Here is a 25,908-nt window from a genome sequence, read left to right on the forward strand (position 1 = left end):
GTGTATATATATGTGTGTGTGTATATATGTATATATACACGCTAGTGTATATATACACAGAATATACATATATGAATATACAGAATATATGCACACACACTTTGCTCAGATTTGTTTACAAAATATGTAGCATTTTTATACCATCCAATAAGAGGTACATGGTTTTAAACAAATCTTATAGAAATGACATGTTATTGGAAATTTACACGTAAAAAAATCCAGCACAAAAAAATCCAAAAGCTAAAACAAGATTTTGCTACTAATCAGTGCTTCTATCACCCTTCAAGAAAAGAGAAACACAGTTATTTATATGTGATGTAAAGGCAACATTGAGGGGTTTTTTTGCTTTTTTAAATTAACCACCAAATTTAACCCCCTAAAATTACAAAGAATTGAAGTCCATTTACAGATCAAGTGCAGTAAACTAAATGTTCCTTCAGCACAAAGCAGCACTAGAGAAAATAACTGGGAGAGGGAAAGTGGAGGCCAACTGGCTTAGCTAGGGAGGCAGCAGGTGGCTTCTGCAGTGGCCACACAGGTCAGAGTCTCCATCCTGAAGCAGAGACAGAAGACTTTATTTAAATAATGGTCACACAGAGCTGATGTTCAGGCCTTTGCCTAGCTTCTTTCAGCAGTATGACAAGTGACTGATGTGTTTTTATAACTCTGTATCCAATGGGCTGGTTTTGCTTTTGCAGTGGCTTATCACTGAGAGGAGGCATGAAGATCTTGAAGACAGTTCTGCCACAAACATTTACCACAGGTACGAGACGCTGCAGTTGCCAGTGGCGATTTTGAAATGTTTACACTGGACAAATGTGTGTTCCAAGCATCCAAAATGGCTTGAAAGAACATAGCCTGATGCAGGGGGGAATGGCCTAGGGAACCATTGCATTCTCTGAAATGGAACTGCCACTTTCAATCAGGCAGCATCTCCCCAGTTGTGTGAAGTTTGGTGCCAGTGTCAGCTGAACTCAGGAGTGGCTGGCCTTTGCATCAGAGGTCTGTGATCCAAGCAGGTTGCAGAGCCAAGAACATGCTGCTAGCAGAAGGGCAGTCTCCAGCTGCACACAGCAGCTGCCATGCAGTCAACGATGCCTTACAGATGTCACCTGGAGGAACCATGAGTTCCATGCTAATTCACCTGAAGTCTCATCAACAGCAAAAAGGAAAAGTGAAATGAGAAGGCCAGGTGGATCCAGATGTAATAGTACTATCCTGCGAATGTAGTGTCATTTTAGTTAAATAAGGGCCTTGACCAGGAGGACTATATTCCATCAGGTGAGCTGGAGAGGAAGCTCTTGTCTCGTGAAAATGAAACGGAGATCTAACGCTCCTTGTGCCAAGTTTTACAAATTAAGAATTCTGTATTCAGAAGTTAACTTTTCAGAAGACAAATCTGTTCAAGTCACGCTGTGTAAAAATGTAAAGAGGCAGACAGGAACTTTTCAGCCATAACTAGAATACCAGGGACCAGACTCCAGAGCATGGAGCCAGAAAGGGCTTGATCTTTAAGGAAGGCCCAGCTGGATCATACTGTGCTGGAAAGCAGAAGTGCGGGCAGTTTCTCCATTCTAGAAGCTGTTTTGGAAAGTCATTTCTGGGGAGGTGTTAAGAGTGACCTACTCACAGGTTCTTTTTTTGTGGATGGAGAGGACAAACTGAAAAGGTATACAAATCTCCACAGTGGTCTGCAATCCAACTTGGGAGCTCAGTGTTGAGACGGGATGGGGCCAGATGTGTTCAGTATTCCTAAGAACCACAAAACATGTCCATTGCAGCCTGTTGTTGCAGGGGACAGAGAACTTACTCCATTGTTTGTAACATGTTCCTCATGCCAATAACCCCAGCTGGCACATACAGCAAGGTAGATAGAACGCGTGTGAAGGTTTAACGCATCTCTCGCAGCCATCCAAAGAGGCATCCAGGGGAGAACATGAGGAATTAATTCAGCTACGTTCTCAGAAAGGCTGAATGTCTCCCTGGACTGCAGGCACACTCTGCAGCAAACACAAGAGAAAGGCAGCCTTCTCTTGGATGCCAGGAGTGGGGGGGCCAAGTGGAGGAGGGATTACTTTCCTGTAATAGGAACAGGGAATATCTCAAAGTATAGAAAGGTGCCTCAACTCCACAAAGATGACAGTGGAGAGATTCAGAATCTAGAGGAGAAGGGCAATTCTGGTGACCCCCTGCCAAGGAGGGGGCATCCTGCCACGGAGAGCCAAAAGTTTTCCAGACGTATGTAAGAGCATGTGCACAAGGCAAGCGAATGAGCGCAAACAGGGTTATGGAAAACATTGAGAGAATCACTCCACAGGTGGCTTGTGGCTCGACAACAGGATTGGCTAGGTAGAGGAGCACACAGCACAGGGGCACCTCAAAGCTGGAAGCCTTCCATGGGAGCCTCACACTGCTGGAAGATGTATTGTTGCTGGTTGATATCCACTTGTGGGGCAATGCTGCTGTCTTCATCCTCTGTTCCAAAGTAGTGCTCAATCAGATCAAAGGCCTTCTGATAAATCTCTTGATTCTCATGGCTCTGCAGGAATTCAATCTTGTCCAGGCCTGCAGAGAAAAGCAGTACATAAAAGTTACAGCTCTGTCAAAGGATATGACCACAATAATTTTCAGTCTGTTCCATTATTCTCTCCCACCTTCAGAAAGAACAGGCTCCTCTATGCAGACCTGTAGTACATAAAAGTTACAGCTCAGACAAAGGATATGATAATCAATAATTTTCAGTCTGTTCTATTATTCTCTCCCACCTTCAGAAAGAACAGGCTCCTCTATGCAGACCTGCATCCAACTTGTACTCTCCAGAACCAAGGAAAGCCAGTTTGAACTACAGAGGTCTCTGTAACTGTGACATGTGTTTCGTACCTTCTCTCTGCCTTTACCCTTTCACTTAAAAATTAAACCAACAAGCTTGAATGAGTAACGAACAAGGCCTCAAACTCAAAGACTTTTTCTGAAGAGACTTTTAGGACCATGTTTCCCAAAAGCATGTTCACAGTGCTTTCTTTATGAAGACTGTGACTACAGAATCTCCTACGTGTAAGCTGAAATAGACTTCTGATAATCATCTAGTCCAAACTGCAGCCCATCCCAGCAGTACTAACCAACACCAGATAAGATCTGATGTGTCTGGACAAGTATTCCAAACTTCCAAGGATGGAGACTCCATTTCCTAACCTGCATAATATATATGTATACAATGCAGTTAAACTCAGGCAACCAGTTTTTGGACAGGCATTAAAGCACATGGGCAAACTCAAGCCTTGAAGTCAGACACAAAGAAAAACAATACAGCAAGGAATGATGCTATAATGAAATCCAATGTTAGCCATTCTAGTAAATCTCTACTGCTGGGAATTGCAGTGGTTTTCTTGTTAACACATTTTGCTTTGTATGGATCAAGAAAAGAAGATCTGCATATTCTGTCTCCAATCTATACACAGAAAAGATAATGTAGGAGACTGAGTACTCTGGAGACTTATCAAAGAACAGGTAATTTTCAAAAACAGTGATATGGGAACTAACAGAAGAGGGCCTGCTGAGACTCCAGTGAGTTTGTGACCATTTCAGTATGCCCTGAATTCCCCAGGTGTTTTGCTCATACCATATGCTTCTTCAATAAGAGCGCAGTAAGGATTAATGCCACTGCCGCTGCGTTTGGATTCCTGCTCTCCAAGCCTCAGGATGTTCTCCAGCCCATTCAGAGCTACTTGCACAATCTTGGAGTCCATTACTGTAAGGAGGTCACAGAGTGGTTTGATGCATCCCAGTTCTACTAAATACCTGAAAAATATCATATGGAACCCAGTAAATTGTCTGCAAAATTGTAATTGGCGTAGCCATTAAAGTACTTAGTATGAACGTCAAACAAAACAATCAGATAAAGTATCAACTTGACTGGAACAATTAGAGAAATTAAATACATCCATTTCTATCTAGTCAATTTTGCTGAAATAATGAAAATAACTTTAAAATCCTTTCTCTGTCTCACTCTCTCCATATAGCTATGAAATAATACTTTATTTTTTGCACCATAAACCATATTTCTATAATGGTAACTTATAAATATTTTCTATAAAGAGCAATTATATTAATTTAATATGCTTGTGAAGTCTTTTTTTAATACAAAACTGCATATAAGCATAATGTACTGGTATAAGCTAAACAGAAGAAACAATGCACATGATGCCATTGTCCAAGGGGCTGAGCTATTCCTCTCCGGACTGTTACTGCACTCTGTTATACTCTACACCCCTCAGAAGTTAGTTTAAAAGCTGCATTTAGTTTCTTTCACATACAAATGGTTCAATTATGTAAATAAGTATTACAACTGAAATACTTTCACGATTTCTCCCTGAAGGAATGAAATTCATAACAGGAATATGGTGTGTCTGGATTCAGCACTGAAAGCACAGTGAAAGCTTTTTCATTTTCCAGGCTGATAGTTTGTTTTCTCGCACAAACGCTAACTCAGCCTATTTCATGGAAAGATTTAAACCATTTCGTACTTGATCTGTTCGGCAGAGCCTCCCGATGTGGCATTTGTGATTGCCCAAGCAGCTTCCTTCCTTGTCCGAAACTCGGCCGTTTGCAAAATATTTATGAGAGCTGGGAAGATATGGGCATCTATGACTGTCTGCAAAAACAAATGACATGGCAGGGTCAAAATACAAATTAGAAATAATTTCTTTGTCCTGAGTTAGTTAATGTCCATGCCCAGTATAACGCATTAAACAATGAAATGTCACTTTATCAAACACCAAAACTGATAAATCAGTTTTCAGCTTTACATTCAAAACCTTAGTTATTCCTGTGGTCTGTTCTTACTCTAAATGAATTCAAAACACATTCAGACTCAAGTGACTGCCATATCTAATGAGTTACTTAATCATAGCCTGACGGCACAAAAATGCAATACTTCCCTTATTTTTCCAGGTGGCAAACCTCTCAGCTATTAATTCAGTAAACCATTAAGTCATTAAGATCCCCTAAACTTCATAGGCCTGTGTGCCATAATACATTTCCAGTGGGTGAGACAACAGAACAAAATTGTTCATGTAAGAACTGCTCAAAACAAGCAATCACCTAAAGAAAAGTCAAAGCACTGATGGTTTGGCAGTAGAGTTCTCTGCTTAGCTCAACTAAGTGATAGAAGCCAAATGAGCATTTGGGCAGAAACTTTAAGTTTGTGGCAACTCCTTCTGAAAACAGCCTTTTGCAATAAGACCAAAATTAAACCAGTTTTGTTACACACCTATGACAAGGATTTGAAACACTTTTGATAAGGATCATTCAAACAAGCAAGTTCCCAGAATGACTTTTTTTAATCTACCACTTGACAAGCATAAATCATTAGAAAAGTAACAAAGGGAAATCCAAAGAAAGCCAAAAAGATGCTTTGCACAGAGCTCTGCAGAAGAAAACAGATTACATACAACAAAAAGCTACAGTCAATTCATACTGTGAATGGCTAACCCAGTAAAAATAAAACAAGTGTTTGATATTTCTTTTATCCTTCCTGTTTGTCTGGGCACCACACTGCCTCTGCTTTGTAAATCCATACAGCCTCTCAGTTGTACTAACAAGCCCATGAACACTGTCTCCTTTGCCAAAGAATTCACACTTCTGATATCAGGGGTCCTCAAGGAACCTATTACTTCCACCATGCCATGTTGTACTACATTTGTGCATTGCCAAGAATATTTCAGAAACTATCCTTAACTGAAATTTTAGAACATGACTACTGAAAGTGATAGGTCATAAACAGGAGCCAGCTATTTTAAAAAATCGAAAAAGATAAAACAAAGTATCTTACAAAGAGATGCATTTTACCCCCTCACATATTTTACTGCAAAAAAACCCCAATTAGTTTGTGAAATTATCACTGTAGGGTATTTGGAACATGAGAGCATCTGCTTTATTAAGGTTATCAGATCAAGGACCTTTCCAGCTCAAAGGCAGATACAAATAACAGGGAAGTAATAAATAAGACACACAGTGACACAAACCCGATAGACAAGGGATAAGGAAACAATCACAAAGAAGAAAAGGTTCCAGTCACTAATCAATAGGTCATTAAGAAAGTACAGGCAGAGAGCCAGGCTGGACTTTGTAGCTGATGACAGGGACAAGTGCAACTGTGCAAAACTTAATAACAAATCTTTTCTTAACTATTTTACCACATAACCACTCTCTGTGCCACCTGAGTACTGTAAAGATTAAGTGCTAGCAACTGAGCACAACTCACTTTGGGCCAGGAATTGGACCAGACCTCAGGAGAACCCCTTGTGTCTGTGGGGCCAGCAACTACAGTGGGTGGGGGTGTCTCAGCAACAAAACAGGCCATGAAATCAGGTCCCATAAAACATGAATTTGGGGTCAGCAACTGGTGTCAAGTCTTGGATGAAAGGGTCACCTGCAACTGGAGCAGGTGAAGTCTCAGCATCAACCACTGGGGCAGGATCACAGCCCATAGGGCCCACGTGCCTGGATGCCAGCTACTAGAGGGACTGGAGCAAAGTCCAATGAACATCCCAGCATCTCAGCTGCAAAGGAGCTGCAGGTCACAGAACCCATTTGCCTGGGCACCTGCCAGGTGTGGTGGGGGAATTTATGTTATCACCAAAAGCAGTGGTGGGGATGGAAGACCACAGTGTACTTAGATTGATGCAAACTGACTGGGCAGCAACTGGTCCAGGATCCAGGCATGGACAGAGGGTTTGTGCTGATATTCAATGGGTCTGCAAGCCCAAGACAAACATGTTCATCTGTTTGTGAGAATCAAGCTGAACCAGCCAGCGAGTAGAACCCAAGCATGGGGAGTTAAAAGAGCTCCTGATGCAGCCATGGACAGCAGCTGAGCAGAGAACTAACACTGGTACTTGAGATAACTGTGACCATGCACCTGGAGAGCATAAATGTTTTCACCAGTGAACTTCAGTTCTCATCAGATGGAGAGGAGAAAGGGAACTTCTCAGTCTATACTTTCCTTTATATGAGTCCAGAGAATTCTATACAAGGGTGTTGTTGAGACAGAAGCCCTAAGAAGAACAATGTGTTTCAGGATGTCAAGCACTGCCTATTGAAAGATCTTGATATATCTAGGATAGGGATATTTGAGGGCATTAGGATTTTACTATTGTGGCAAAAAACAAGCCAAAAAAAAATCTCATTATCACTCTTAAATCCTTTCCCCAAAACAATCCTTATACAGGAGATTAATTTCCTTAGAAAGCATCTTCTCAAAACCAACTTCTATAACAAGTACTAAAATCAGAGTATGTTACATGATAGTGTGCAACTACATCAGCACACCTTATCTGACAGGCAGTAACTAAGATTGAGTCTTCTTACTGCCAAAAAAAAAAGTTACCTTAAAATGTTTCAACTTAAAATTTGTAAACAGTAAGACAATTTCAGAATAAAGAGACCTAGCAACAGGAGAGCAATTAAATGGGAGAAACACAAAAGATTGTTACTGTTTTTCTTCAGACTCAATCAACTTTGAACTCTGCTTCAGTGCTTGGACGCTTCAGTTCAGTGGGTAAAATTACTCTTCTTAAGAGTAGAGAAATACACACTTGAACCTTCTCAGAAAGAACTGAATCCAGACCTCACATCTCTTGGCTGAGTGCTCTTACTTCTATTTCTATTGCATAAAAGGCTATGGGGACCTTGCTTCGTTTCTGCTCTACAAGGAAATTGGCTGTCTTCAACTAAGGAGAACAAGTTAAAGCACCACAATGAATCACAGCCTCTCTATAAGGCACTTCTCTCAAAGAGACTGACTCAAGAGAGATGATTACCAGATGATTACCAGCATACTTTTATGTTTTCTGCTGCCTGACAGGCAACATAAGTGTTGCCATCTCACCCTAGCTTGAGTGTTAGTGAAAGGTTCTCAACTCTCTCTCTGTAACACCACAACACTTTTCCACTAGCACCCTCTCAAACAGTTGAAACTCTGAGAGCTCAGGTGAAAAAAAAAAACAACACATGAACTAGGTGAGAAAATGGTCTGCTTTAACCTTAATAACTTCACTGGATTTTAAAAGTCTAGTTAAGGTCAGCAAGGGAGGAAACAATAAAGTATCAATACAGAGTAATTGCCAGGCATCATCTATGTTTACACCCGATGACTTGTAGTCTGCCCACAGCAGTAACTCTTGAAAGCACACTTAGAATGCCTAAGGATTCCCATCTCTATGACATTTTATGTGGGAACAACAGTTACTGCGGAAACAGGTCATGTTTCCCTTTCAGATAAACTTCTTTTAAGTGATAAAACAGTAAATGCTAAAACAGAATTTGATTTAGTGAGGGGTTTTTTTGTTGTTGTTGTTTTTTGGTTTCTTGCTTTTTTAAGAAAAGCAAGCCTCAGGCAGAGCAAAGCCTAAAGAACTGTAGCAGGATGAGGCACTTAAAATTTCTAACGACTTAGATTGGCTTAATTCAAATTACTTTACTTTTTTATAGCATTCCTATAATGTCTGAGCCTGATATGGAAGTGTGTTTAAGACTAAAGAAATGTAGTGCATAGAAAATGCTCAAGATAAGTATAGTTTTCCAACCAAAGGAACAGAGTTGAGGATTTCAGTTCAACAAGAATTTTAAAAACATGAAAGAAATAAAAAGGGTTTTAGGCTGCCACTACTAGGCACAGATGTGCTATCTACAAAATGCATTAGAAATCTCTTTTTTGCACAATAGGCAATCCAAAGCCCATCCTTTAATACATTAAACTAACACTGAAGTTTTTGCCCAGCTGCATCCATTGGTATTTGTTGGAACTGAACCCCATCTGGAGTTGCAATTACAAGTCTTTCAGAAAACCCAAACTGAATTTTAACTGAAATTGAATTTTAATTGAAACACAAACTTTCAAACTTAATTTCTAATGCTCAGTACTTCATCAAATGTGACTCTCACTTCTAAAGTGTCAACTTTTCTATGTTTCGTTGGGTTGTGTATGTTGTTTTGGTTTGGAGTGGTTTTTTAATAGCTGGTATCCCAGTGGTGTAGTCCTCTAGGAGGGTTGCCTGTCTCTTGGAAACACTGTACCTGTCTTATTTTAATCAAGTTTCTTCACTTCACAGTATTGGATTCTTAAAGAGTGAAGCTAGGTTACACTAATGAATTTTTCATTACACCAGCATGGATGTTTAATCTAAATAGGTTGCAGTCATTGTTAGGGAGGTCTTCAGCCAAAGTATATTAAATTTATATTTTGAGCCCTGTGAGAATCTGCTTCTCCCCCTTTGGGTTTCCACACCTAAATCACTTGTGATATGCAAACACACACACACATTTAGTGTGCACGTGCTGGCACCACATATCATTCATCACATAAATGTGAAAGCAAACAAGTCTTAGACTGTGATTTTCTTTCCTGCTCCTGCAACCTCTCACATTACCTTTAACAAATCAAAATTACCGTCACCCTATAATTGGCAGCTGCCAACACAGCCCTACTGCTATGATCACCCCTCCTGGCTGGAAATTTTAGTTCATAGAAGCTTCTCAGTGACTTCTTTTCCAGTTACCTTGTTTATTTATTCAATTTACAACTGCTTCATAAATCACTTAGCAAATATTTGTAAGCTGCAACTATTTCACACTATGGCATGGGAACAAAGAACACTGCCTTCCTAGAGTCAGAGAGGAAGCACTTCAGATCTCAGCTCTAATGAACCTTTATGTTGTTGACACAGACATCTAAGCCTATCATCCAAACTGTGTATGAAGCAAACTTCCAGTCAGTTTACACAAGGCTGTTATTGCCATCAGGAAGCACCTACAATATATAATGAGCAGCACCTTGTTGAGCTCTCTCCTGCTTTTAGGATCAGTCAATCCTAAAAAAAAAAAAAAAAAAAAAAAAAAAAAAAAAAACCCCAAAAAAAAAAAATGAGCAGCACCTTGTTGAGCTCTCTCCTGCTTTCAGGATCAGTCAATCCTTAAAAAAAAAAAAAAAAAACAAAAAAACAAAAAAAAAAAAAAAAAAAAAAACAAAAAAAAAAAAAAAAAACCACACAACAACAACAAAGGAAGAAAAAACCAAACAGACCAAACAGCCTCCCAAAGGCAGTAACACACCACTGATTGCTGTGGTTTTCAGATAGAATAAAGAACTCCATTTAAGGGGTTATTAAAGGTTAAGAATACCTTTCTTAAATTGAAGGTATTCTAGCTCTGCTACCCTCAGTGTGGTATAAGGTATACAGAAGCCTGAAAGCAGATTTTGTACTTAAACACAAAGTCAAACCTGAAAGAGATTAATCTTTGGCTTTCACTAGTCTGCAAACTAATAAGACCTTGTCAGCAACAACATATTTTGCTCTTAATGAATACACTTTTTGAAGTTCTACTACCACAAACAGCATGTTAAGATTCTTAGGTTACTTGCAAACTATGACAAACTAAACACACTTTAGATTTAAGGTAACTTGATGCCTGTATAAACCACAGCTCTGTGTGAATCATGTAACTTCTTTTCCATGTCCTCAGCACTGCTTTTGGAGTGGTCCCCAGTGGTCCTTTTGGAGAAGAGCCTCTGAAAATCTGAGCTTGTAACTTTCACCACATTTTGTAAAAATGCATTTCATTCCAGAGTTTTTAAAACTGACACGTAATACATCATTTGCTACATTTGCCCATTTCACTCTTCTGCAAGGTTAAGAGACTCTAGAGGAGGAAAAACATGGCACAGATCCTGTGGCTACCATGCCTAACCATACCCAGACTTCCAGATGTTCTTGTGAAAATTTAAGGTATGTTAGAAAAGAAGTGAGAAGTTTCTTAACCTGTCAAGAGCAGAGAACTCCTATGATGTCTTCACTGTCAGACATGGAAGATTGTGTCTGATGTACTGCCCTCCATAGCTTTTCAACGGGTTGCGAAGTTAAGACACAGAACATTTTCTGAGGTATGTGATAGCCTTTCATACCCTTCAGAAGGGTCGACAGTCAGGATTAAGCTTCAGTTGTGCAGTTCTCCTTCTGACTCCCAGGAAGATGTAGTTCCCCTTCTCCCTGACTGGGGAAGCTATCCACTGAAGTACAGCAAAGCTGTATACAAACTAGGAAATTAACAAACAAAAACTACACTTAGTGACAATCATGACTGCATCAGGATATACACATCCACCCCAAACCTTGAAAGCACAGAAATAAAGAGGGGAAAGACTGCTGCATTCCACCACATTTTTCTGTTGCCTAGGCACTGTTGATAACACACTCTGAAAGGCTTTCACTTCCACCTTTGGTGGGGAAAAAACCCCACACCTCCTGTGCTTTAGTAAGAGCCACCAAAGAAAGTTCAGCACGCACTTTCACACATTTCATGCATGTTAATTTACATTGCCTTAATACTAGAAAGAGTTTACTTTTTGTGTTGTAGTGCAAATCTAACAGTGATAGGCTGCTGCCTTTATCTTTTAGAAATGGCAGTGAAAGCCTTTGGAGTGTGCTACCAAACAGCATTGTAGGCAGTATGAAAGTGGAGATGAATATAAAAGTCCTTCCCTCTGACTTTATATTTCTATACTTTACAGTGGGTGGATGGAGGGAGTGTAACCCAATGCAATCTTAGACAACACTAAATATAGTTCTGTCTGTTAATACTGGTTATGTAAAATACCTATTAGATTCATCAAAATATTTTAACGTCTTCGTGGTGTGCAGAAGGGATTGCTAGATTATGACTTGAGCACTACTCAAAGTTCCATAGAACTTTAACATCCCAACTGTTCTGAAGCAACAATCCACTAGCTAGATCAGCTGGTAACTTGCAAAAGTGTGGGTTACTATGCCAGGCAGACGTGAAAAAAATTACTGTGTGCTAAAATCATTTGTGTCTGATTTCTGGCTAAAGATTGTGCATGTTCAAAATCCAGTAAACATCACTGGATGGATCACTGGATCTGCTCCAGTTTATGACCTCTAGTAGCAACTACTGAGTAATTTAGAGGGACTGGGAAGAAAGCAGAATTAATAATTTAATTTAGAGCTACATCTAGTATCTTAAGAATTCCTTCTGTAAGGAAGACCAGTTCTCAAGAAGTAATGTTTTAATTCATCACAATGTAAATAATTTAATTTAGATCGGCATCTAGTATCTTAGAATTCCTTCTGTAAGGAAGACCAGATCTCAAGAAGTAATGTTTTAATTCATCACAATGTGAAATTCGTGTAGAGAAAGAAAAAAAAAAAAACCTACCTCAACTCACAGATGAAACAGGTTCACCCATGAACTTATTCGAATCAAGTATTCATCCCAGAAGGGAATTATCCTTTATCATCACAGCAATTAAAAACAGACTACACTTTTATTATCCATTTTAGCATATGACCATCTTCAAGAAACATTTTACCAAACAGCATTTTTTAACTTTAGAAATCCTTTTTTTTAAAATGCTTTTCAGCTCAAATGTTTCCAATGATTTTGCCATTAAATAGGAGTTGTCTGAACTAATACCTCAAAGGCATTTTCTAAGAAATTCAGATTCATCACCTCTGGAGCTGAAAAGAGGCTTCATCACACCTTCTATCTCACACAACATTCTCTAGGTTGAAACTAGAAACTAAAGAATCAAGGGTCTTTCTGGAACTTTTTACACATCTGTGATGGTACTTTCCTTTCAACACAAGGTAATCATTGCAATCACAGTTGCAATTGCCAATTTTACTTCCAATAAACACTGACTTTGAGCTCTTCAATCAAGCATGTTGTTAGCATTCTCCAGTGTGCTTTACTTCACAACTTTCTCTAATGAGCCATTTTCTGCAGTTCCAAAAATCAAGGCCTCATGATGGACACAACTTGCAGCATGTCATCATTACCAGGATAGTTATATTCACCACTCAAAATCAGAATATGGCTTTTAATTTAATTTTTGTAACTGTCAGTATAGGGTATGCACTTAGGGCAGTCATTTTTTCACTACAAAGCAAGTGTGTGCTTGGAGTTTGAAGACAGATCAATTACTGTGAATGGGGCCCAAGGGACTCTTAAATGAAATACAGCTTTCACCTTTGAGAAGATGCTTCTTACATTCTTTTTCCCTGGACTTGCATAACGCATCAACACACTCCCAACCTTGTCTGTGACATATCCTAAGGCAGTTGCTTTTAAGCTGGATTCTTTTAAATCCACATGCATTCTGGTGATTTGTTTGACACTGTTTTCTTCTTGATACCAGACTCCTGAGAAAGAGAGCTTCTAAGCACATAATCACAAGTATTCTTCTATGGAGAGTTAAAGGGCTTTTTTTGCACTTTTGAAAGAGTCACTGCTAGAAATTAAGATGTAATACTAATGACTCATAGCATTAATTTCCCTCTCCCTTCTGACCTCACCTTCTCAAGTCACCATGCAATTCTAATCTGTTCTCAATAGAAAGGCATCTGATCTGTGATAAAATACCCCAAAACAGTTAAAAACTGCTAAACACACACAGGCATAGACTAATGATTTTGTTCAGGTAGGTTAGGCAAATTCTGATTTAACAAAGGAGAGGTTATTTTATCCTCACCTCACTCACTTTCAAATAAAGACTTGATAATAGTTTAGAAGACCAAGGATTACCAGGGATACAGATAGGACTCTTCAGCTAAAGCCTCACTTGTGCCTGAGTAGTGAATACCAGGTGCAAGAGTACTGTGCAAACAAGGACAGGCATCTACTCCTTCACTTGAAAACAGGACAATGTGGTACAGTGAATACTTACAAAGAAGTTACAGAAGTGATTACACTACTGTAATAGCTTCTGGTGCACTAGAATTCAAGTTACCTCTAGGACTCTTCATAACTGTATCTTCAGTAGATCAAGAATATGAAAAAGCTTTGAAAAAAATGCTCTAACAACAAACTATTTTCCATTGTCACTTCTGATATGTCTTTATGGAATGACTTGTATAGGTATCTGGCTTTTTAAAGCTCTTCTTAAGTTTGGAACATCCCTATACAATTACACATCCTGAAGCAACCCTCCAATAGAGTTGTGAAAAAACACAAACTTAAGACAATATATTTGATTGTACTGTTCCTCAGAAAATACTACTAGACTTTCCAGAAAAAAAGCAGAAATGCCCTTCTGGAGATAAAATACTGTATTTCCAAGGTGGGTGTTGAAGAGATAAAGAGCAAAGAAAGAAGAAGAATAAGAAACACAAGAAATACAAAGTCAAAAACATTTTTACCTTGGTACAAGCAGCAGTAACTAACTTCTGGGCATTGCTACTTGCACAGCAATTACAATTGCTGACATGGGAAAAAAAAACAGTGGTACAGTTGCTGATTTTACACAGCACTTTTTGTTAGAAATTCAGCTAATCCACAGATTAACACATAAACCACAATAAAAGCAGAATCAAAATTCTTGGAGCTCTGCCACGGTTAGATATCATTCTCTGTATCTGAAAAAAAACACGACCTCCAGTGGTAAAAACAAAATCCTGACCAAGAGAGCCAGAGCAAATACCACTGTAGGGGGTTCCTTTCCTCACAATCCCACTTCCATCTTAGTCACATCTTTACATCAAACAAGAAGGACCTACAGAGCCTTCCACCTAAGTTTTTGGATTTTGCCTACTCATTTCCTAACATAAGGACCTCTGAATGTTAGATGATCACTGACTCTCATTTTCAGGAATTTCAGGTATCTTAGCAAAGACTGAAGTATTTTTCACAAAGGTATTAACTTTATTTCCTATGCCTTCTGAGATTAAGCTCCCACTGAAGGCATTAAAGCTTTATGCTTGCTCCTTCAGCAGCTGAATGTTCTTTATAAGGGGAAGTGTAAACCAAAAAGATTCCAAGCATCACCTGCAAAGGGTATAATACACTTATTCCTCAGGAAAAATATGCAGCCTTTTCATAGTCTTGTGCAAATTGTCTGCAAAAAGAGAAGTAACTCCACCCCGTAGGTGTAGAGGGTTAACCACTTCATGCCAATTCTGATCACACAGAATGAGTAATCCAGAGTCATCATTGTAAAAGCAGCAATCAGGCTGCCTTCCAAGGAAAACAGAGGCAACAAGTACATCTTGGCTACTTTTGTCAATATATTAAGAGATTTGGTTCACTTTCTGTGTAAACATTGTTTCTTCTAGGTTACTAATGTGTAAGATAAATATTGCGAGATTCTACTATTTCTGACATTTATTGCCATTCCTAAAAGAACAAATGTCTCCAGCCAGACTTTCATGCACCCTCTGCAATCTCCGAAAATACTTTATGTACCCAATGAGGGAAAAAAGAACTGAAAAACAAAACCTCAGAACTAAATTTGTTATTTAACTGCCTCGACAGAAACACTTGTATTTATCAGATAAAGCCCTGTTTCAGGACCAGGTTGGATAGGGTCATGGGCAACTTGATCCTGTGAACGGCATACCTGCCCAAGGCAGAGGGGCTGAAACTAGATGATCTTTAAGGTACCTTCCAAACTAAGCCTTCATGATTTTATCATTCACTACAATCTCTTTTTCCAATACTTCTGCAAAAGAGAAGGAACATGGCAATGTTCTTTGTATTGGGTTTTGGCAGCAGTGGGGGGAGCTACAGGACCAGCCTCTGAGAGAAGCTGCCAGAAGCTTCCCCCCTGCCTGACGGAGCTAATGCCAGCTGGCTCCAAGATGGACCTGCAACTGGCCAAGGCTGAGCCCACCCGAGATGGTAATAGCAGCTCTGTGACACCTCATTTAAAAAGGGGAAAAAATTATTGGGCAAAAGTAATTGCATCCAGAGAGAGGAGTGAGAATACGTGAGAGAATCAGCCCTGCAGACACCAAGGTCAGCGCAGAAGGAAGGGCAGGAGGTGCTCCAGGTGCCTGAGCACAGATTCCCCTGCAGCCCCGTGGTGCAGACCATGGTGGGGCAGGACACCCTCCTGCAGCCCGTGGAGATCCACGGGGGAGCAGAGATCCACCTGCAGCCCATGGAAGATCCCAGAGCAGGTGGATGCCTGATGGAGGCTGTGACCCCTGGCAAGTCCACACTGGAGCAGAGTCCTGGTAGGACTTGTGGCCCCTTGGAGAGAGAAGCCCACTCTGGAGCAGGTTTGCTGGTGGGACTGGTGATCCCAGAGGGAACCCATGCTGGAGTGGCCAGTTTCTGAAGGACTGTCTCTCCTGGGAGGAACCCCATGCTGGAGCAGCTTCAGCTCCTCCCCGAGGAGGAAGCAGCAGCAGAAACAACCTGTGATGAACTGATTGTATTCTGCACTGACAAGGAGAGGAGGAAAAGAATCAGGGATAAAGTTAAGTCCAGAAAGAAGGGAGGGGTGGGGGAATGGTGCTGCCAAGATTAGTTTTACTTCTCACTATCCACTCTGATTTTGATTGGTAATAAATCTTATTAATTTCTCAAGTTGAGTCTGGATTTGTCTATGACAGTAACTGGTGAGAGATCTCTCCCTGTCCTTAACCTCAACTCATGAAACTTCCCTTGTATTTTCTCTCCCTTGAAGAGCTGACAAGAAGAGTCACAGAGCAGCTTTGGGGAACACCCGACATCCCACCAGGCCAAACCACACCCCTGAAAGGGAAAATAAGGAAAAAATTCCCTAGTACAGCTGTTCTTGAACAAAATCCGATATCCAGGGAAAAAAAAAATATATTGAGCTGTTTCTTCTTCATCTAGCCAAAGACTTTTCTTTGAGGAAAAGATATTCCATCTCTCATTTATACCACCTGGAGACAAGTCCTGGGAATTCTTCCTGATAGCTGACACTCAGTCCAGACTCAGAACAACGATTTGATCTTTTGGAGCCTAATTGTAATGACTGACATAAGAGAATGGGACTCATTTGCTTCTGTGTGCTACCACTTAATATGAAGGGATTTACAACATTTAGTGTAATCAGAAAGGGCAAATCCCAGAACAACGTGTTAGATAGCCTCCATTACTGTTCAGTTTTATAAATAGCAGATTTAGATTTGGCTAAGCACACATGCCTACAATGGGGCATTACAAGGCCCATTTATGGAAATTATAAAAGGAATTATAACAAAATACATAAAACGGAAATAAAAAGTACTTTCAAGTGTATGTCTGTGTCTGATGGCGAAACCAAGAAATATGTGAAATTATTTGATTCTCAAAGTTTACATACACTTGATGGCGAAACCAAGAAATATGTGAAATTATTTGATTCTCAAAGTTTGTAGCCTATTCTTTTCACACTTGAGAATTCTGTATCTTAGCAACTCTCAAAAGCACAAAGCGAATTATTGAAGACAATTTTCTTGAGCTTAGCCATGTTTTGGCATTTTCTGCTGTGATTGTCTGCCCCCTTATAAGGTGCAGAGGATTAGAAAATTAAGTTATTTTAATTTGGAGATGACTGGGCCATTGAAATATTCTAATTACACACAGTACTATACTTCTTGTATAGTATATATACAAGTATAGTATATATACATCTGTGACAGTGCATACACACAAAAATGCACTTTATACGCAAAAAATCACCTGTGTTCCTTCTAGTCTGCAGGACAAAGATTAGTAATCACAGCTGAAAAGCTTACCTGGATCTGGGCTTTGTTTCCAGCTGTTATATTAGATATTGTCCAGCATGCTTCCTTTTTGATAGATTCTTTTGGGCTGCTTAGCAAGTGCAGCAAACTCTGCAGAGCTGAACAATTCAGAATTACCTGAATACAACAGGAAAAACAAAACACACCATAGAAGAAATTTAGGATGAAGAACCACAGGAACAAGGAGTACAATGTCTTGAAAATGTAAAAAACATACTCTATTAGATGATCACAGAGGTTTTGTTTTTTAAAAACAAAAACACTATATGCACAAAAAAACCAACAAAAACAAAACAAACAAAAAAAACACCACAGCAAGAATAATATATGCACAAAAAAAACCAACAAAAACAAAAACAAAACAAAAAACACCACAGCAAGAATTAAGAAAAATGTCTGCAGGAAAACTACCAAGTTTTTCAGGAAAGAGATTACACCTTCATAATGATTTCAGTGTGATGTTAAAACAAGAAGATATTAAGCACATTATAACAAAAAAAAAAATTATGGTATTTTCCTGTATTTTTGTACAATTGTAAGCACCAACCGCTTCTGTTTCTACATCTGCTGGCACTGTGGTGCAGAGTGTGACCAGTGTTGTATGCAGTGACATTATAAATGGACAATTCTTACTTTAAAAATTGCAAAAACCCAGCAATTTTACAGTGCAGAAAAACTGCAACAAAATTTCTTTTTCCTAAATGACAGAAGTACAACGGAAAACGCCCGGGAACTTGGATGTTACAAGACAGCACTCTTGATTATGTCATACGTGATAATGAAGGACTTTTTGATCTGCTACAAGGGCATAACAAGATTCAAAAACTGAAAAATGAAAAATCTTTTTTTTTTTTTTTAATTCAATTCTAACTTCTAACAATGAAGCCAAAAATTGGGAGAGTATACCAAGAAGCACAGCAGTTTTGCTTCATGTGGCAAAAGCAGCACCTTGGAAAGCACAGTGTGGTACAGAATTTTACAAGAAATACTCCAGTCAAACTGAATCATGGTCATGACTTCTGATCATGGAATCTGAGGACTTAATTCCCTTGTTTGCATCGCCCCACAGTCTTAAAATCTTTATACTCCCCACTAAGACTAAAATAGCAAAGATCATGATTCAGTATTTTATCAGGTGTCTGCTGGGACAATTTTTTTTTCTTCATGCATACTACTTCTTTTTTTTCTTCATGCATACTTCATGGTTTTATCCATGTTCAAGCACTGCCAATTGTTAACAGCTGAAAATGAAAGAAAAAGTAAAAGCAAGTTTGTGCCCCAAGGTTTTACAGAGAAATTCTTGAAAAACTTGTATGTTGCATTCACATTCAGAAATATATCAGCTCTCAAAGCTGGGCTCTTCCTTCTGATTAATGATTTTTACATGCATCCTGTATCACTTTTTTTAGTATACAGCACAGTCTGTGGGCAGGACTATCAAGCTATGCTACCTATTTAGTTCTCTAGAATTTTAGGAATGCTCATGGTATGCTCCTCGGAAAAAATCATGCACAACAAAAATGTTTAAATGATTTTTAATTAAAAATTTAAGATTTATGCAGTATTTAATAACCTGTATTGCATGTGAATTAGTGATCCCTTGTGGTTTTATCTTTAACGGAATTATTAAATCCCACCTCAATCATTCTTTATGACTGATCTGTGAAACAAATGCCATTGAGAAGAATACAACAATGCCTCTGCAATTCAGCTACACAAAATACATTGTAACAATTAAAAAATCATGTTATCTTCCTCCTAGGAATAAGACACTGAAACAGTGCCCTGGTGCTGCTAACCCATTTCTAACTCTGGTCTCAGAGTCACAGAACTACAGAAGCATCCCAGTGACAACTTAGTGCCTCTGAAGCACCAGGTCTCCTGCCTTCCAGTTTAATTCCAATACAGTGGTGGGAGTCACTGCCTCCTACCTATGCTTCTCCAAAAAAGTGTCCAGACACAGCCACACACCACCCAAAATAGGAGCAGACACTTGTTTTCTGTAGCCACAATATATTCTGAAAAATCCTTTTGCCAGGATTTTTCTCCTGAGGAGCCTCAGGACAGAAATGTAAACAATTAACCCAGGAAAGAAATGTAAACAATTAACTATCTGCTGCTGTGGAATGCAACATGTGTATCTGTGATTGGGGCATGTTGGTTGTTTCTAATTAATGGCCAATCAAGTCAGCTGGCTTGGACTCTCTGAGAGTCACAAGCTTTTGTAATTCATTCTTTTCCTGCTCTTTCTAGCCTTCTGATGAATCTTTACTCTTTTACTATAGTTTTGGTATGTAATTTTTAATATAATACATATAATAAATCAGCCTTCTGAAACATGGAGTCAAGATTCATGTCTCCTCACACAGGGCACCAACCATAGTTTTCCATCATAAATATGATGTATTTTCATCATATATATGACAGATGCATCACAGATTGGCAACAGCACTGAATGTGACAGGCCTTTGACAGCAATACCAGGGTACATCACTCAGCACAAAATTCAGCCTAAGAGACAGATTTGCTTTAAATACACCAAAAACATCCCACCCTTGAGGGGTATTGCACAACTGCCCAGAAGTCCCAGACACACCTACCTAACAACCATCACCAGTTCAGGACTGAACAGAAAAATGGAAAACCACCACACTTTGAAGCAATTAGTGTCACCAACCTTCACTTTCAAACTTCAAAAGGAACAAGAGGAGGTGCTTGTGAACAGGTTACCACAATTAGCAGAAAGATGAACTGCAGTACAACACAAGAGAAAGTTCATCCATACCTGGGTCTGGATATCATCTCCTGTAACGATGTTTCCCACAGCTCGTAAGGCAGGAGATACAACTTTGTAGTCATTGTGCCTAAAATTGACAAAGAAAAATATAAATACTAACCTTCCTAAAGCATCTCCAGCTTCACATTCTCAAGGAAAGAACATCTATCAGCTAGGGGAAAACTTCCCTGATAAATCTGACTTTCACTACCTAAATAAACACTCTCATTTTAAACTAATGGCAAACCTTTCTAGGGTTTCTAAATATTTAAACTTTCAGATGTCATTCAGCAGCATGAAAATAAAACATTAAAAGAAAAAAAGTACTTCAGAGTACTTCTAAGCATTCTCAGGAGGAAAAAGTAATTATCATTAACTATAAAATACACTTAATGTAGCATGCACAAAGGCCAAGAATGAGACAGAAGAACAGGGATAGAAGTTGTGTGTTTAACCCATCAAAACCTATTTATCATGTTCCATCATCATATTCATCCCTTCATCATCATTGTTAAATCAGAACTGGAATAGGAAAGGTGAAGTGAGAAATGTTTTTCTCAAATCAAAACTTTATAAAAAGCTCCTTAGAGGCAATATGTTCCATTCATTAATCCAGCAACACATTTGCTCTAATGTTAGAGGTCATAATTGTCTTTTTATTTACATCACTGAAATGTCTTTTTATTTACATCACTGAAAACCATTATTCCTTGTTCTTAGGCCATTGAATGGTCCATGCCCTGACCTTGGATCTGAAGGAATGGCTCTAAACAAGGCCAGTCTCAGTGACCCCGACTCCCACAGCTACACTTTACTGACCAAAATGCTCATCTACTCTTCTACACTACAGGTTGAGGAAATTATTTATATTTCAAGTCCCTGGTACTGTCAATTCTAAATTGAACTATTTCTTATAGTTTTATCTTTGATATCCTTTAGGTAATTTCCTTGTTAGGTAGCAATAATATGGACTTCAATGACATAAGCAAAATTCCAATACACATCATGGATTTTACAAAAATGTAGCTTTTAGATGCAGGAAAAAAAAATCTCTTAAGAAAGAGCAAAATTAGTACAAGAAAAGTTCCATTGCTTTTGTTACTCATGACAAATAGAGAACACTAAACAGACAGGTAAAATAAAAAAATCAAATCTTGCTCTTTGGAAATCACAACATTTCAGGATCTATTTAATTAAATTCCTTATTGTTATAATCTTGATGTCAGGGAAAAGAATGACGCTTTCTTGCAACAGATTTCTTACATCAGCAGTTCCACAAGTCTTCTGCAGACTCCTGCATCAATCACAGCCTGGATTTTATCATTGGGGCCATCAGACAAATAGGACAAAGCCCAGCAGGCATCAGCTAACACATCTGTATCATTGACAAAGAGCAGCCAGGAAAGCACACTAAGACAAGGTGAAACCTGCAAGACATTAAGAGGAGATACATACAATTAAAAGGGCCAGAAGACCTATTATTATGTCAGCTAATTTGGTATGTCATTATTGGATTAGGCACTGGCATCTTAAGATTCAATACTCAGAAAATTTCAGATCTAGCTAGCACTTCTGTGCAGGCCTGAAGCTATACAAGCATGGAGAAGCATGTCTCCAGAACAGCATCCCAGCAACTCTTCAGCCTCTACAGAACAACATCTGCCAAAGTAACTCAGACTTGTTCACTAAGATTTGCCAGGTGCTGCTCTATAGCAGCCAAGATGTGCAGAGTTTTGTTCTGCTATAGGACAGTCATCTCCAGTACATGAACAGTAGCAAAAAAGTGTAAGACAGCCATGTTAAAACAGTGGTCATGAATGTCTGCCCAAAGGACTAAACAAAAAACTTCATCTGGAAGACAGCCATCAAATATTACAGAATTTCTCTGATGAAACATTCCTTCTGTTTAGTTTAATTTTCACCACCCTTAAACTAATAATTTTGTTACCACTACTTCACAACACATTTTCTTTCAAGCATCTCTTACCTTGGCAAAATCAGGAGGAGGGTTTTTCCCTCTGCAGAGATTGGACAGAGCCCATACAGCATTTCGGGTCATAGTGAGACGATTCTGTTTTGAAAGTAATCTAAAACAAACCAACAAAAAATTCTAACCATTGCTTTCAAAAAATCAAAGCCAGGCAATCCCATTAACTGTGTGAACCATTAAATCCAATTCTTTTTAACATACACCAGGGCAAAATATGGGGTTTTTTTTCTATGAAAACACATCCTAAAGAAAATCATCCTTGATGGCTACTAACACACATGCTAGACACAGGTACCTAGTATCCCAACAAGAACTGTAACATTACACTAAATTTCACTCAAATGCTTAGATACTTAGATGCTTGATGTGGCAGATTAACAGTCAGATGAAGTACAGGAATTGTGACAAAATTACTCTAAGAAGGAGGATATGTAGGTAATTTTGAAGAGAACTCTCATAGCTAAATTGCATTTTTATGTCAGTCTCAGACTATGAATCCCACTTTGGCCTAGGAAAATGCAGAAAGACCCACAAGTGTAACAATTCAGTTTATTTTTCTCAGAGCCATCTCCCACTGTACCAATGTCTTTATGAGAGGACAGGAGAATTCTCCTGCTGCAGAGTCTGCAAAGGACAGAGACTGAGTAATTGTAATTTGGACATGACAACACAAGATGGTGTCATTGTTTCAGCAATGATATGCTTCTTAAACAGAGGATCATCAAGATAATTAGCAGGGTAGAGAAACGACATGCAGTGGGATGTCAGTGACCTGGATTTGTTCAGCCTTAGAAGGAGATGGTGCAAGAGGAGATACAACCGCTGCCAACAACACTTTAACAGGTGGATATACAAAAGAGGAAGGCAGATCCTTCTCAAAGGTGCATAGTGACAGGATGAGGCACCATCAGGACAGAAAATTCTGATTAGGTATCAGAACACTGTGTTTCACCACTCCATGGTCAAACACTGCAACAGGTTACCCCAGGTAGTTACGGAATCTACTTTTGATGTTCCAAATTTGACTGGTTAAGTAGTTGAGCAATCTAATCTGATCTCACCTGCTATGAAGAAAGGCTTTGACTAGATGACCTCCAAAGGTGCCTTTCAATTTAAATTATTCTGTGACTCTAAAATAAGCCCAGACATCCACCCACACTGTAGAATAAAATAGTTCCAGCTTAGCTGCTTCTAAAATGTTTCCCTTTTGGCTTCATTTAAAAAGTAGTTCAAGACTCCCCTTTAAAAACTGCAGTTAGTCCACAATGAAAGAAAATAGTATTATTATTCTTCAAGGCAAAACCCAAATTTCAGTCATATCAGGCACTCAAGCAAAATTCTGAAAAACATATTAAAACAAACTTACTGCAATAAAGGGGGCAAGATATTACAGTCCAAAACATAGTCTCTGCACATAGTGCTGTCTCCAGCAATGTTGCCAAGAGCCCATACAGCCTGCAATGAAAAACAGGGTAAAAATTGCTTTTATTCTCAAAATTCCACCAGTTTAACATATGTAATAGAATTGTGAGATAATCTATTCTCTCTGTTAGGTCCTGGACAATGTACAGAAGGGAATGCATTCTGGTTGCCTATTACATATATACACTCAAGCTCATTATATGATTCAGGAATATTTGTAGATATCTAAGAGATAACAGCAAACATGTATCCCTCCACAGCCTGTGAATGCAGACATACCCTTGCTCTGACCACAATGTAAGAGATGAGCTCACCTCCACGGGCTTAGGAACATCTAATTCTACCCTCCCTGTTCACGCCTAATTTAAAACCAGACTTTTGTAGCACAGGTCAAGCAAGTCTGTATCTACCCAAAAATGTTTGTGTGGAACAGCCCACATTAGTATTTACTACAAAGGCATAAAAGCAAACATTGTTTACACAGTCATGGATAAAAATGAGAATCTATGTTCAAGATAAATCAATATTCAGAATCAAAGAGTTCAGGTGGGCCTGGACATAAATTCTTTAAAATAAAACTATACGAGACAGAACCAGCGTTGCTGATTAAGTCATATGCATGGCAAAATGTAAGGGTTTGGACATCAGTACTACCCCAACTTCATTTTGAGAAGATCAAAAATACCAGAATTAAAGCGGCACGAAATCTATCCTGTGTAGTATGCTGAGAACAAAAGATTAAATTGGTTTTGATTTATACATTTGGGCCAAGTGGTGTTTTATGTATCACTGTCCACTGGTATTACAGCTATAACTTTAAAAAGTAGAAATAGTCTATATGTCAAGTATGAAAGCAATTTTATGAATTCCATACAAATTACAATATTTTGTCACACAAGAAAGCTTATGAAGTTCACATTTGCTATTTACTTCAAGTTAGCAGAAGACTAAGTGTCATATCAAATAGATACATGTATCAGTTTATTTGGTTGGCTTATTTGGCTTTTAGCTTTACAGACACATATGTCTACACAACCACTGAAGTACTCCAAATTCTACATACAGAAGACAAAAGCAATCCTGTTTGTCATGGATAGCACCTGAATGTCCTCTCCAAATTTCTCTTCAGTTGAAGGCTACATATTTAGCTGCAGTAAAATGAGTAATAGTGCATAACTATTTCTTCAACTGAACAAAGCAAGTTCCTCACACACAATAAACATGTTCTTCCATCTCTCTATACCTATTTAAAATAAAATGCTCCTCTAAAAAACTGACAGAATTGCCAAATTTTTTACTAAAGAAAACCTGAAATAAATGTATTTATTTATTTTCAATATGGTGTCAATGAAATTAAATGCATTAGGTTTCTCTGTAAGATGTTTTTAAATGGTGGCAAGAAGATTCTACTTTAGAAAACAAGACTCCAACCACTGTAGAGTTCCAAATGCACTAGCAAACCCTGCAAAATGAATACAGCTAAAACCAGAAGTACATACAGAATGTAGATGGAGATGTCAGCATGCTAGATACAAAATAAAAAGACTCCTCCTCTGTACCAGCACTACCAACAACAGCATAGGATCGGAGCCATTAAACTGCAAGTTGTGAAGAGAGCAGGTGACTGTTCTGGGGAAGGATTAGTTTGTTTTGTTTTCTACTCTTTTCCAGGCTTCTGCTGTCAGCCACAGTCAGGGCACGAGACTTTAATGACCTGTGCTTGCTATGAAACAGCACAGCCATTATAACTACACAATGTTTTCCCAAAACTGAACTTCATCATCATTTCTCATTCTAGCTCTTATTCTTTTTACAACTATTGTGACAACAGTTGATATAAAAAGTGTAACTTTGATTTGGCAGCCTCTTGGACTCAGCACACAGAAGACAGCTACCAGAAAAATTTAGCATAAGAGCCAGAATATATGCCACCTCCTGCAAAATGTCATTCTGTCAGAACTTTAAGGAGCCACACCAGTTGTTCACTCCAATACTTGCATTTCTACAGCAAGGAGAAGCCTGAGGAACGAACCAAAGATTTCAGACAGTCCTAAATAAATTTGTGAATTTTCTGAAAATACTCGGGGGGGAAGGGGGGCAGGAAGAATAATTCTCTTTCACTGAAGATGTGAGTGATTTTGTATGAAGGCACAGTTTCCCTGCCTGGA

At 38.8% G+C, this 25,908-nt stretch overlaps 1 protein-coding gene across 1 annotated transcript in view; it reads right to left on the reverse strand.

The window, feature by feature from the left end:
- Nucleotides 1-110: 110 nt before the first annotated feature.
- KPNA1 (karyopherin subunit alpha 1) overlaps nucleotides 111-25,908 on the reverse strand; it is a 50,675-nt gene continuing 24,877 nt past the window's right edge. The window contains exons 7-14 of the mRNA XM_039718192.1: nucleotides 23,685-23,773; nucleotides 22,316-22,415; nucleotides 21,592-21,755; nucleotides 20,338-20,416; nucleotides 17,544-17,669; nucleotides 4,524-4,651; nucleotides 3,620-3,798; nucleotides 111-2,565 (exon numbers count right to left, since the gene is read on the reverse strand). Coding sequence (XP_039574126.1) covers nucleotides 2,378-2,565; nucleotides 3,620-3,798; nucleotides 4,524-4,651; nucleotides 17,544-17,669; nucleotides 20,338-20,416; nucleotides 21,592-21,755; nucleotides 22,316-22,415; nucleotides 23,685-23,773 — 1,053 coding nt within the window. The 3' untranslated portion in view covers nucleotides 111-2,377. The remainder of the gene's footprint in view (nucleotides 2,566-3,619; nucleotides 3,799-4,523; nucleotides 4,652-17,543; nucleotides 17,670-20,337; nucleotides 20,417-21,591; nucleotides 21,756-22,315; nucleotides 22,416-23,684; nucleotides 23,774-25,908) is intronic.

Source organism: Passer montanus, unplaced genomic scaffold (genome assembly GCF_014805655.1).
Source record: "Passer montanus isolate IOZ18808 unplaced genomic scaffold, ASM1480565v1 scaffold39, whole genome shotgun sequence".
In the NCBI taxonomy this organism is placed as follows: domain Eukaryota; kingdom Metazoa; phylum Chordata; class Aves; order Passeriformes; family Passeridae; genus Passer; species Passer montanus.